The sequence below is a fragment of the Xiphophorus maculatus genome, chromosome 4 (assembly GCF_002775205.1).
Source record: "Xiphophorus maculatus strain JP 163 A chromosome 4, X_maculatus-5.0-male, whole genome shotgun sequence".
NCBI lineage: Eukaryota > Metazoa > Chordata > Actinopteri > Cyprinodontiformes > Poeciliidae > Xiphophorus > Xiphophorus maculatus.
Window position 1 is genome coordinate 19755610 of NC_036446.1, and position 14465 is coordinate 19770074.

The window sequence follows — 14465 nt, forward strand, 5'->3', positions numbered from 1 at the left end:
CTGTCGGGGAAAAAAAAAGACCCAGTGTTTCTTCTGTGTGCAGCAGTACACATATTTCCCCCTCCCAATGAAAATTCAGCCGAAAAAAGGGGGAGAAGACTCCGTGCAAAATTGTATTGTATGTTATTAATGTATTGGCCAGGTTGAAAATCGCTGTTGGGTTTAAACGCTACAATGATTAAATAAGTTTAGTTTTATCGCCAGCATATTAAACGCATAACGAAACCTCTCGATCTGTGATTGCACAGCTGCAGTGCTTGCTTGCGGATTGCCTGGTGTTTTTCAGAGGTAAGTCAGGGGGTGTGTCTGTGTCCCATACGGGTATCTGGCTCGGAGAGACGGAGCAGAGGCGGGAAATGGCGCCTGGTAGCACAGCAGTGTGTCATTTCGAAGACGATCCTTGAACAGCAGAAATACAACAGTGGGGGGGGGGGAAGAACAAACAGTGCCTGTGTTGTGATGTTTAATCTGCCTTGAGTCGTTATTGTCACGTACAGCGGGTCACACTACAGTAAGTCGCCAATTTTTTTTACTGTTCGTGCATCCTTTATGTTCTTGGGTTTGTGTTTATGTAATCGACGGTGCTGTGAGTAGATTTATGCTCCTCTTCATGCCTGTGCACATCTGTTAGCCTGAAGCAGTTCTGCGGGAAGAGCTTCGTAGCGTGAAGCTAAGAACGGCTAATTCGCGGCCTACCGTCGACATGACTATTTCCTCACATTTTATTCAGATTCAGCCTTTATTCAATTTGATGCGAAGTCCTTCAGTAAATACGTATTTCAGATGTATCCAGACATACAGCAAATGTCGGTGTTATTAGTTTTAAAAAATGATTTTTATTTTTTTTTTTAACAAACTGTTGCCTGGCTGTGTGTTTAGCCAGCTAGCGAAGCTAACGTTCATGTTGGCATTCCAGAGCAGCGCTTTACGATGGCGGTCTATAACAGCGTTTTTAAAAGTACTGTACTATATCAAAAAAATATGTTTAAATAAATCTATACATTTGATGAGATGAATTACCCTCCAAATAGTTCCACCGAAGGGAGACTAGATCAGATTTAGCGGCGTTATTGTGCTGTCGGCTTTGATTAACGATGTCAAATAGTCACTGCTAGATGCACATCGGCAACCGGAACAATGTTGGTTTATTTAATAAGCCGTATTATTTTTGACTTCATGTCATTCGGGTTATTGATGCCGCACTGGCTTGGCGACGTTAAGACGGTCTGTTTAGGTTTCGGCATGTTAAAATGCTAAAGCTCTTCAGGTCCAGTTTAACTTGGGCTGTTCGCGACAACAACAGTTACTTTTTTAGCGCGGCTACTTGTACCTAAACTCAGCAGTTACAGAAAGCAGCTGATAAACACCGGTAACACAGGAGAGTTTTTTTTTTTAAATGGGATTTATTTGCTGCAACTTTCGTAGCCATTTATCAGACAGTGGTTTTGAATAATTGCATAGGCTTTGGCTAAATGACATTGACTGATTTACTTTCGATTCCGAGCCAAGCTTCTCCTTTTAGTCTCGATATTTATTTCTGTCGTCCGGACAGGTTTGTGGAAGGGCCTGACTTGTTTGTTCGCTCCGACCAAAGCTAACCAGCGCTAGCCTCCTCACAGTTGCATGGATGTTCCTATTTCCCGCTCACTTACTCGCAACCAGCAGTGTGCATGATCCGTGGCTGATTGCCTGGAAAGGTGGATGTTATGTATTGCAGCTTCAGTGTTGCCCTCTTCCCTGTCAGATCATGCAGTGTTTAGGTATCACAGATTTTTTTTTTTCCATTAAAATTTCAACGCAACTGCGTTGTAAAATGTTAGAGATGTGCTGCATAATTTAAAGGAGTGAACGTCAGGACTAAAGGACTATCATAAAAAAAATGATTGGCTCTGGGAGGGAAACCACCCAGTGGCGTAAAATGTTTGAATGAACACCAATAGACCCTTTTCACAGTGACGTCAGACAATGGCCGCCATAACTCAAAACTGGGTATCTTTACTTCCGGTGTGATTTTGCCTTGGGAACCAAGCTGAAAACTTCCCGCATTCTCATAATCTTAAGGATATAATAAAAAGTAAGTTTAATAATAACAGCATTTAAGTGTTAGATAGCTGTTACTAATCATTGTAAATTCACCATTCTCTATCTGTGTATAAAATAAACAGCCTCCGATCGGAGAGTAAACCACCTAGCAGCAGCTTTAGCCACATTTAGGAAAAATATACTCTGTCAGCGCTGTAACGTTTAGAGGTTCACTTTCTGTGTTTTATAAAACAGTGTTTACGTGCTAGATAACCGTTATAAGTCATTGTCAATTTACCATTCTCCAACTGTATTCAAAGGAACCAGCTTCCGATCATGAGTAAACCAGCTAGCAGCAGCTTTAGCCACAGTTAGGAAACATATACACCGCCGCCTGTCAGTGATGTAACGTTTAGAGGTTCATTTTCTGTATTAATGGAAAATAAAAACAAGACAAAAGCCACAAATAACAGTTGGGCTTGACGATATTTCTGTTTTTCCAGCAACAAAATGCGCATCTCCATGCACTGTTCATGTTTCTGTCACTGCTAACTGTCACAGAGTCTCTCCCAAAGACGCAAAGAAGGAATAAAAATAAATACACAAGAAAATATTAATGTGCAATGATTTGGATAAATAACTTTAATCTGATTACTGGATTTGAAATACGAACTCGTTAGATTATTCGTTACCGAAAAAGTGGTCCGATTAAAGGCATTACAAAGCAGCGGCGGCACCGGACATCTCTGCTTATAACAAACAAATCCCTATTTTATGGGATGAGTGGCAACTCCAGTCTATAATTTAATAATCTGATCAAGATTAGAGCCTAAAACGTTATAGTTCAAAAACAGTAAAAAGGTCTGGTTAAGGAACAGTTATGTCACGTAGTTAGCTAGCTAACAAAATTCACTAATGCTAAGCTAACGGTTACGCAAAACAAAAATACCTACCTTCATAGTCAAACAGGTATTGTTCGGTGAAGAATTTGTAGCCTTTGTCTAATTTAGATTTTTTTGTCAGAGAGAACTGGTTTGCAAATCGTGATATATCTTCAAATCTTATTTTAGGCAAATGTTTTAGAGACTGTGTAAACTCCATGCTCCGGTGATCTGTCTGATCAACATATGCTGTCAGATTTATACATCTCTCTCTCTCTCTCTCTCTCTCTCTCTCTCTCTCTATATATATATATATATATATATATATATATATATATATATATATATATATATATATATATATATATATATATATATATATATATGACATATATATATATATGAAATAGACAACTTTATCATTACTTACTATGTACACCGGAACTAAGGATACACAGCTTCGAGTCAAAACGGAAGTTGTGTGACGTCATGTGAAAAGGGTCTATTTGAGTTATTTGTCATTTTTGACTGAGAGATACGACTGCGCAGCCAAAAAGCCATGCATGTGTCTGTAGGTAAAAACAACTCTAATTTTGTCCTGATTAAGAATGGACAAGAAAAGACTCAGGCAGCTGAAGGTCAAATATAAGATTACTTACATTCTTATATTTGAAAAGCACCTTAGATTGTCAGAATTATATGTAGGTAAAAATAGGGAATTAAATTAACATATTTAAATGTGGTTCTTTGTGTGAGATAAAATAAAGGCACAATGGATTTCAAAACAAGAAAACTACATCCCTATGCTTGGATGTAGTTTTCTTGTTTGATTGCTACGGCAGCAATCAAACTTAAATGCAGAGATCTCCTTTATAAATTGTTAAAATTAAGTAAAGAGGGGAAAAAAAGTTTATTTCAATCGCAACACCTGCTTTCTTAAAACTTATTATTCTAAAATGTTTTGTTTACAATGCTGGTTAATTGAATTTTAAAATGCTTTAAGGTAGATTATGTGTGATAAAATGTGTGTTCAAAACGTTTACAGTTTGTAACACTGGAGATTGAGGCTGTGATACGAAATGACAAGTCAAGAAGCATGTAAGCAGACTGTTGTATTTGCTGATTTGTGGCGACTATGGGATCCTTAGATTAGCAGCACATAGTAAAATGTTTGTATAGTTGTAAAAAATTGTTGGAATTTCAAGATTTCCCCCAGAAAACTTGCCAAGCCCGGTGGTTGGGCTCTAGGGCAGTCATTCGTCCAGTGACTTGTCGTGTTTTTGAGTTAAAAAATGTTTAAAGTTGACAGGAAATTTGAAAATATCACTTGATAATTATGTGTTATTGAAAGATTGGAAGATTAACACCTGAACACCAACTATATAGTCTTAAAAAATGCAAACATTTTAAAAAGACTTGAATAAATAAGCAATGCTAAGCCTGGTGGGGGCACAAGTAAAACCTGGTGGCCTGCCAGGCTTATAATACACCGTGGGAAACCCTGAATTTAATGCATTGATATATCGCAGGATCTTATGCACATGTTCTATGATCAATTGTAATCTGTTGTTTCTAAACAACTTTACTTAAACCGACTTTAGTTTCACTCCCTTCAGTTGAGCTTCTTTCTCTGAACGGTTGCAACATTCTTGCTTATCCTTCCTTTCTTCCCTCTGTTTTCCTGCAAGTGAAATGTTGCTCTGTACTCTCTAAAGGTTGTCCCTTTTTTTTCTTCTTTTTTTTTTCTTCTGTGCGTCGAATTGAACATCTCTTATTCCCTATTCACGGTTATGCTGTTGTGCAAATGTAAACCAGATGTGGTGAAGGACATTTACAGTGTGCAGCATGCTCGGCTCATACCGAGAAGGCGCTGTTGCATCTGGAGTGGTTCCTGACTGGTTGCGGATATGTCTGGACACATTTCGTTTTGTTACATAAGGAAAGAGGGCTTTGTGTGATTAATGGTTAATGTGTTGCTCTCCAGTACGTAATGCTGAGCTGCTCGGTCTCAAAGAACAAATATGAAAATCTCAACAGACGTCTTGGTTCATGTCACCCCATGAATCTTAACATTTAGTCGATGCTTGTGGTCACATTAATCTTTATTTTGTTGCTGTGTCTGAAGCTTCGGTCTTACACCCATGTCATCATTCCTAGGTAGTGTTTATAAAACTTGTTTATTATATGATCTGGAGAAATGCTCCTTTCCTAACTGCACAATGGAAGTAAAGCCAGCTGTGATTCTCTGATGTAAGTGAAATGGGATCTTGAATGCATCCAGATGTTGGCAGAAACGGAACCAATATTGCTCCTTTACACACAGGCGCATCTTTGAGACCTCCAGTTATTTAAAAAAAGAAAAGAAAAAATAGGTTCTTTGCAATTTTCCTGAACATTCAGAGTGTTTCTGCTCTGTATGTGCTCATTCCTAAACGTCTTCTTTTGTCCTTGCAACAGCTTTACATGTGACTGCTAAAACAATGAGGCTGAGAATGCGTAAGGCGTCTCAGCACCAAAACCCCGCTCTGACCAGCCGCACGTCCCGAACCAAGAGGAGACATTCGGAGGTAGAAGAAGACCCTCCTGCCAGCGGAGGAAGAGGAATACTATCCACCATCAAGAAGTTCATCCGAGGAAATGCTGTCAAGGTACCTCTTCTACCACTACACCGTCACTAAGGCATGGTCATTGGGGTAGAGGTGGCACTCCTACTTGGTGTTTATCTCAACAGCTTTGAAAAGGGGGGAAAAACTGCCAGGAAGTCACCTGGTTAAAGTTGGATTGACTGTGTTGTCCCCACCTCAAACGCAGCGTTTCTGCCTACAGAGTCTCGTGTTTCCTAAGAAATGTCTGCTGGAATGCAGCAGCTTGTCCGAGAACTCGGGTTCTGGTCTAATTTTAGCTTTTAGCTCACAATGTTGGCGTGCAGGGACAGGAGCTTGTTGCGAATGGAAAAGTCAACTCAGCTAAAAGGCTTTTCTATAGAAGGTCTAGGATTTTTTTCTTCTTCTTTTTCCTAGTTTTAAATAATTATTTCCTGAATACATTTTCCTTCCTGGTGTTAACACAAAGCGTATAACAGGTCTGTTTGTGATTTAAATCTGAAAATGATATAACATTTTGTCAGGAATTGCAGTTAATCTAGACCAGTGCCCTTTTGACATTTGAACAAAGGCACAATCTGCTTTGTGTGTCGTCGTTAAAGAACACACTGTTTAGATTCTACACGGTAACATAAAGGTTATTCAGTCATTCTGAAACTTGCAGAGCGGTGGCAGAAAAGTTGCCATTACAAGTGGTTTTTCTTTTATGTGGCTCAAATTTGAAATCTGTGTCAAAACCTGCAATTGATGAACCACTGGACTAGCTAAAATTATTTATTATTAATATTGCATATATTGTTTAGCATGTTTTCATGTAACCCTTTATAAACGGAAGAGAAATAAGCATTCCTTCAAATGTTTTGATACAGAAGAATTTAATACTTTTTCTTTTTGGGGTCATTACACAGAAAAGGTGAATTGTTTAAGTGTGGATGGGTTTTTATTTTTAATTTGAATTTTTCTAGTTTTTACAGCTGTTTCTTTTTGTCAGTTGCAACAGGAAAGCCCAGCAAAGAAGACACGCCTCCACTGTGATGTGGACAACAACCTCATAACCTCCACTCCCACAAACGCCAACTCCCCCCGGAGGGGTGCAAGCAGAGTAGGCAAGAAAGGCACCATCAATGGCCGTAAGTCATCACTGATTATACAAAGAGATCAAATATATCGGTTAAAATCTTTTTTTTTTTTTTTAAACATCTCTTGAGCCTTCGTGCTTCTTCCCTGCAGAAGCGACCAATCATGACAGGAATAAGGAGAAGCCCAATGGCAGCCTGGAGGATACGACTGCGGCTGAGATGACCTCCAGCCCTCCCAGGACCACGCTGCTCGGGACGATATTCAGCCCAGTTTTTAACTTCTTCTCACCAGCTAAAAGTAATTTCTAATATCTCATGCAACAGTAAAATCTTAGTGTTTATTTTTTTTAAGAAAATTTTTATTTTTGCTTAAGACCTTGGTGTCATTTTTAAAGTCGTGTTATTCTAAGTTTTTATACGTGGTCTTGCGGCAGGATTATCTTCTTTAAAAATGTTTAAATTTTTTTTTATATATATATTTTATGGTAAATCATCATAGTGAAGTTATAGTTTTGTGCCTGATCTGTCACCAATAAGTGTGTTTGTTTCCCAGCATCCTCGGGCTCAGACTCCCCTGACCAGGCCGTGGAGGCTGAGGAGATAGTGAAGCAGCTGGACATGGAGCAGGTGGTGGAGACGCCCACCAGCACAGCCACGTCCACACAGGACCTGTGCCCCGGTAATAACTTCTACTCCAGCGTATCGCACCTGCCGCCTCTACGGCCGCCACACATCCTTGAGGCGACTCCTACGGCAGAGGAAGAAGAGCTCGACGCCGACGTTGACCTCCCGCCTCTGACAGGTACCGCATCACAGATGACTGAGCAGAAAATTAAGCTGCTTAACTTTTTTTTTTTGCTTGTTTGTCATTCTGGGTTTTTTAATGTGTTCCTGTTATGCTTCAAGCTCCAGGTTCTCATATGAATGTGACGTATGTGGATGTTCCTCCTGCTACCGTGCCACCAGAGGCGTCCTACGAGGAAGATTGGGAAGTGTTTGATCCGTAAGTAACACAAAGTAGTGAGTGGAGGAAAAAAAAATCTATGTCCAATGCTATCATTCTAGCAGAAATACAAACTACTGTGACCATATGGGGAATAGTTGACAACTGATTATTTGTAGCATGCTGATCCTTGTAACTAAACTAAACTAAAAGGGTAACTAAACAATCAAGAAAATGTCATATTTCTGGTAGGAATGTTCCCAGTGTTTTGTTATTTGGCTGTATATTTATTTGTTTTTGTTCTGTAGGTATTTCTTCATCAAACACGTCCCTCCGCTGACAGAAGAGCAGCTGACCCGTAAACCAGCCTTGCCACTGAAGACGCGCAGCACGCCCGAGTTCTCTCTGGTCCTCGACTTGGTCCGTTAAAAATGTCCAAAACATATTTTGGTGTTAAACCTGTAGCTTTTACTACAGTAGATGACAAAAAATGTACTTTTTTAAAAAAAAAAATTTTTATGTGCCTGAATAGGATGAAACGTTAGTTCACTGCAGCTTAAATGAACTAGAGGATGCAGCACTTACCTTCCCTGTCCTCTTTCAAGATGTCATTTACCAGGTTAGTTTTGATTTTTTTTATTTCTATTCCCACATGTTGCCACTAGAGGGTGGCAGAGTTATCTCTAAAGCGTGATCTGTCCTGTGCAGGTGTATGTGCGCCTCAGGCCGTTTTTTAGAGAGTTTCTGGAGCGGATGTCTCAAATATATGAGGTAAATTTCTCTTAGATGCTCCTTTTAGTCATTTCTGTGTTTGAACATTGAAACCAATATGACCTTATCTTTTCTAGATAATCCTTTTCACAGCTTCTAAAAAGGTGTATGCAGACAAACTACTCAATATTTTGGATCCTAAAAAGCAGCTTGTGAGGTACGATGAGTTATGTTTTTTATTAACTAGTTGTTGCATAGTATCCTTACATTTTTGTGTCCACTGTTATAAAACAAAGTTGGACCCAGGAAGCATTAGTGTAAAGTACCTGAGTTGGCATGCGCTGTTGTTAGAGGTGTCAGTGTTGTGGTTTTCATAAATTATTGATTTTTCTGACGCTGTCACTGATTGTTTTTCCTTACTCCTCTGCTCCTTTCTGTTCTCCTCTCCCCCCCTATTGTAACTGTAGACACCGGTTATTTCGTGAGCATTGTGTCTGTGTCCAGGGAAACTATATCAAGGACCTCAACATCTTAGGCAGAGATCTGTCAAAGACTATCATCATTGACAATTCACCGCAAGCCTTTGCTTATCAGGTAAAACACAAAATGTAGCAGAAAGTCTGACTCAGCCCGGTAGGTATTTGTGAACAGAAAAAAATAACAAATTCTCAGATTTTTTTGTTAATGTAGTAGAATAACTTTTTATTATGTTGACTTCCTGTGGGGATTCATAATAAAGTTGAATTTTCGTCTTTAAATTTGACTTTTTTTTTTTCTTTTTGTTTTTTTCCGTGTATTTGCCATGCAAATGTTTTGCAAATGTCTCGTCACTTTTGAGGCAATAATAATGATTAACGGCGGATCAGTGAAGTTGTTGCCCTCTGAGCCATTAACTGAATAATAGCCAGGATGAAAATAATTTTTTTGTGTAATGTCAAAAAAAAAAAAAAAAAGTTTCACAACATTCACAGTTTAGCAGCCAAACAGTAAAGATCACTTAACAAAATCACAACACTCCACCATGTTCAAATGAAGGCCACTGATTTACTGAAAGTAAATGTAATTAATTACATAATTTCAGTCTGTTATCTGCACAAAATGAATGAATGAATATTTGGTCACCAGAATTCAGGTCAGCTGAACTTGCATGGATCCTTCCTCACAAGTTGCCCTTTGTCTGAACAGTTGTCCAATGGGATACCAATAGAGAGCTGGTTCATGGATAAGAATGACAACGAGCTGCTAAAGCTGGTCCCGTTTCTGGAGAAGCTGGTTGAGATGGTAAGCTGGGCTGCTCTTCACTTTCTTTGGATCGACGTCTCACTAAATTGCTCATTTTTATAGTTATTCAAAGAGAAAGTAACGTTTCAGAGACTTATTTCACAACCAAAGAGGTGTTTAATTCAAGTGTTTAATTAAATTTGATGATTATGGTTTCCAGCTAATAAAATAAATGGGCAACATAAATTTTCTCTGAAATTGATGCCTAAGATTAGCTTAAAAATGGTTATTGGTGTAGCAATGTCGGTCAGCTGAAAAGTCTGCACTACATGCTCTGTGTTTGGTCTAGGCTCTTTTTGCAGAAATTCGTGTAACAATTCTGTTGTCGGCTCCGGTTTAGTAGAGGTTTAATTCAACTAATGCCACAATTACAGGCCATGTTCTGGACACATCTGTGCCACATAGCTTCAATCAGCTCTGACCCCAGCTGCACTCAGCGCCTTCTAAATGTCCCCCAAACCTTTATATAGGCTTTGCTTCACATTACCCTAAAAGCGTCAGACTTCAGCCCTTTGCATGTGATCTATTTTCTATCACACTTTATCCATCGACTCAACGTTCCATTAAAATGCCTGGCTGCAGCGCTTTCAGGTCAGCAGACTTCCCATAATTCTTTTAGTAAATAAATATTCTTATTGATCTTTCTTAAATTTGCAGAAAAAATTAATTAATTAATAAATTTTTTATTTTTATTAGCCAATTCGTAAATAGCATTTGTTTCTTAAATTAAAATTGCTATACTTCAGGTTCACGTTCACCAGGTTGGGTAGGCAAAGTAGTTAAATGCCTTCCATGTTTAAAATGTATAAATAAGACTAAATAAATTTTAATTTTGTCTCTTTTTTTTTCTCTTTTCTTTTTTTTTTTTACCCGTTTCCCTCCTTGCTGAACATGTCAGAACGAAGACGTGCGACCACATGTTCGGGAGAGGTTCCGACTTCACGACCTTTTGCCTCCTGATTGAAACCAGCTTGTGGTGCGTCACAACGAAGCAGCAGGATAAGACTGAAATCAACATACGTGTAAAAAGCCTCTCTTTGGAATACAAAATACAGCATTGCCATTACTTTAAAAAAAAAAAAAATTGCTTTTTTTTTTTGTTTGGGGGAAAAAAAGATGTTTTTGTTTTCTTTTTTTAACCTAGGTGTAATTTTCTAAAACACAAAAAAATCCATAGAGGGAAATTACACACATTACAAACATACCCATGTAGACTCCTCTTTTTTATGTGACTCCAGCTGTGGAGCCAGAAATGAGCTCCACTCTAAACTCTGAAGTCTTGGTGCTGGTTTAGTGGATATGAACAGGTAAAGAGGAACTCTTCCCTGAGTCCCCGAACGCCACATCAGCCCTTCCTGGTGCTCACGCTGTTGACACTGACAAAATGACACTCTGCAGATCTTTTTTTTTTTAAAGTTTTCTTATTCTTCCTTGTTGTTCTTCAGCAGGAATGATGGGTCGGTGAATCAGTCCATGTATATTCACACACTCGCTGATCTGATGAGCGGACAAATTTCCAATCTGTAGCTTTTAAAAACAAATATGCATTCCTCTGTAGCTCTGTCAAGTTTCTATTGTAGGTTCCTGTTTTTTGTTTTTGTTTTGTTTTGGGATTTTTTCCCGGTAAATCTTGGTCTTTCATTGTTTTCTTTGTTGTTAAGATAGTATTTACGAGATGTTTTGCTTATATTTGTAAGATGCATTTTTAGAAGGGGTCCTGTGAGTTTTAGTGGAAGCCTTTTTAAAAAAACAAAACAAAAAAAAAAACATCATGGGTGCGTATTCATAACAGTCCACTTATGACTTAAACTTGAAATTAGTCTGGGAAGTTAAAGCTTTGCTCTCAATCGAAGTCATGATAAATTGTTGTGATCGCCTTACCGTAGGCATGTTACTCCATAATTATCGGGACTAATCTTAGCTGTAAATTGTGAAAATTAGAGGGCATTCATTTTCAGATTGTCTCAAGATGCTTCATTAGTAGTAACTTTTACTTTGTCATCCAACTGTAATCAGTATTGTCTTTTCCTCTTAATCAAGTGTTCTGGCTAAAAATCCGTACTCTTTTCTTTAAGTTGTACTGTGTCATTTAAAGGCTCTATCAGTAGCATCATGATAAATGTAGCACATATTTGCCAGTGTTAACGTCTGCTCATGGCTGACATGTTGCTAGGTCTCAGACCAGCAGCATCCAGTTTATTTGAATCCCCCCATTAAACATTTTTCCAGTATAACTAAAGTGGTGTTCAAGAATGGCAACATAAGAATGTTTTATTTCCTCTTTCAGCTCATTTCAGTCGGAACTTTTTGGCCAAACTAACACGTTAGTGTCGATGACGACGGAAAACTAAACGGCATTTGGTCTCCAAAGTCACAGTCGATTGCTGAAAAGTTTGCTCTCATCGTTCGGCTTTTCTTTTTTTTTTCTCGTTTGTGTTCAGATGAAATTATCGTGCATTTTGCGCTAAGTGAAATGTGAGTGTTTTTAGTTGCCTGTACAGTGCCATGCAATCTCTGTTCTCCCAAGCTTCTTCTTTGGGCAATAATTGTGCAATTGTCCAAAAACAAAAAGTTAATAACAAAGAGAGACAATCAAACCTTCTCAGTTTTGCAGACATTGAAACACAGACGGTGGGTGCTGTGTGTTGTTTGACCTTGTCTCCATGTGTAAAATTTCCCAATCAAAACCTTAAAATCTTTCAGTGCAGAAGTTGTTTCCATCTGCTTAGTTGGTTGCCTGAATTTGCCTTTTTTTGGGGGGGGGATACAGTGATGTTTAATCAGAATGTTTTGAGTAAATATGTTCTGACTATGAATGTAAACTACACATGGGGTGAAGGCTTAAAAACATCTTTCCAAATATTCTGCATTGTGCTTTGGCTTTGTCACTGAAGAAAAAAAATAAAAAAGAAGAAACTGGCAGCACATACATGTTTAAGAACTTAAAAAAAAAAAAGTAAGGAAAATATTAAAATGCACTTGGAATGGAGACGTTTCTCAATTTCACCAATCCTGACTGCCATCTTTATGCAAGCCTCACTTCCTGTGTGTGATGTTTCCCCAGCTCGCTTGTTTCCTCAGTTTGACAGTGTGCTATTTTTCTGTTGCTGCCTTTCTGAAGGATCAGAGGGGGATGCATTGGAGACTTTTCATTCAACTCATTTTTATGTGCATTACCAGTTTATTGTACACTGAGTGTTGTACAATACATGCAGCTTCTTGTATGAAAAAAGATCCTTAAAATAAGGAAAATCTTTTGTATTTTTGATTCTTTTTTAAAAAAGGCATGACATATCTACTTTAAATGTATTAATGAAGATTTAACTTTACATCAGATGGGGTGTTTTTTTTTGTTTTTTTTTTTCTTCTTACGGATATCTGTGTTTTAGTTTAGGACTGTCAAAGAACGGTTAAACTTAGCATGTAGACAATACAGCTTGTTTTGTGGGAAAGTCATGAAACAAATCGTGACATTTTTCTGCAAAAGAGTGGCTCTGTTAATTTTATTTTATTTTTTACCAATATCCGTTAAGCCATTTTACTTGCAACAATTGCTGTTTGTGCTGATGATGTATTTAATGTTTTCAGACATCTTTGTTATCTATCAGGCTGTATGCTATTGTAAAGTGTATATACAGTTACATTGAATTTCTGAAACAAAGTTTTAAAATGAAAAAAGACTCGTTTGTTTGATTTTTATTCCTGCTCACTAATTTAAAATGACTGATATCTGTATTATGTTTACGCTCACATTCAGGTAAAGAGCTCAAAATACTCAGACTAATTTAAAACTACTTTTAGGAGTTTACCTCAGAATGAATATTTTACCCCCTGTGGCTATTACAATAGCCTCTGGTTTTTAATTGTGCAAATTAATTGAATATTTAAAATAAACTTTTACACTTACTCTGCTCTTCAGACCAGTAAGATGGGTTATTAGTCAGGAAAAGAAATATTCTTTAGATTATCTTTACATTTGTTACTCTATACAAGCGGATAATGTTTGTATTGAGGCCTAATTTATATATTAGGTGTTAATACAAAGTCTAGAACGTACAGGTTAATAGATTTCAGTTTGATTTGATATCCAGCTAAAGATTGCATTTGTGAGTTTTACATGTTTAATTATATATTCTCAATTTGGAACAAGCGGATATCTTGGAGTTATACATAAAATCAAACAATTTACAATTCAATTAAATTATTTCATTGCAGTCAAGAATGGACAAAAATTACATCCTTTCAAAGTACAAACTTTGAGAAATACCCCAAAACACTCGCAAATGTAAATGAAGTGAACGATGGTTCTAGAAAGTGTTGACACTTAATTGGCCACTAAATACAAACGTATGCCACACTTCTCAGGTTCTTAGTTTTTCTTTTTGCTTTGTTTTTGAAAACCATGTTTCTTTGTGTTGCTCCATCACATAAAATACCAATTCAATACTCTGAGGTTTGCACTTGTGATTTGTCTAAAACTGGAAAAGTTCAAGAGATGTACATACAGTAGCTATGCAAACGTCATTTAAACCTCAGGTGTTTAAATATGAACAAATAGACGTGTTTTGTTAAAAACTAAAGCCGTATAATTTCTTAACTATAAATTTTTTCCATCACTTTCTCTGCCAGTTAACATCTTCCCTGTCAGCTTGTAAATGGGAGTCACAGGCCGCAGATCAAAGCGTCGGCAGCAGCTGTCTGGTATCTCCACCAGCAGTCAGTCTGGTGTCTTCTGACTCCTCTGGCTGGAGTCGGATTTCAGACGGAAGATTTAATCAACACGCTCTGTTAATAATGCAGCATCGATTGATGTGCTTGTTGTCAAAATCCCTCCTGCGTTTCACAGCCCTCATTTCTCACCTGCATTTCCCCGTTCCAGGTGTCTTTAATTACGCCCCAGTCGGATCGGGTGCAGAGTTGCAGGTGGAGGAGAGGAGCCTGTTTC

The 14465-nt window shown here is 37.9% G+C and overlaps 1 protein-coding gene across 1 annotated transcript; it reads left to right on the forward strand.

The window, feature by feature from the left end:
- The first annotated feature begins 332 nt into the window (after positions 1 to 332).
- On the forward strand, positions 333 to 13198 carry ctdspl2 (CTD small phosphatase like 2). Its single transcript, XM_023332624.1, has 13 exons — positions 333 to 511; positions 5361 to 5551; positions 6498 to 6636; positions 6737 to 6883; positions 7139 to 7387; positions 7492 to 7588; positions 7837 to 7948; positions 8061 to 8147; positions 8237 to 8299; positions 8377 to 8456; positions 8707 to 8833; positions 9425 to 9520; positions 10419 to 13198. Exons 2-13 carry the CDS (start codon positions 5384 to 5386, stop codon positions 10482 to 10484), a joined length of 1431 nt encoding a protein of 476 aa, XP_023188392.1. The 5' UTR covers positions 333 to 511; positions 5361 to 5383; the 3' UTR covers positions 10485 to 13198.
- The last annotated feature ends 1267 nt before the right edge of the window (positions 13199 to 14465 follow it).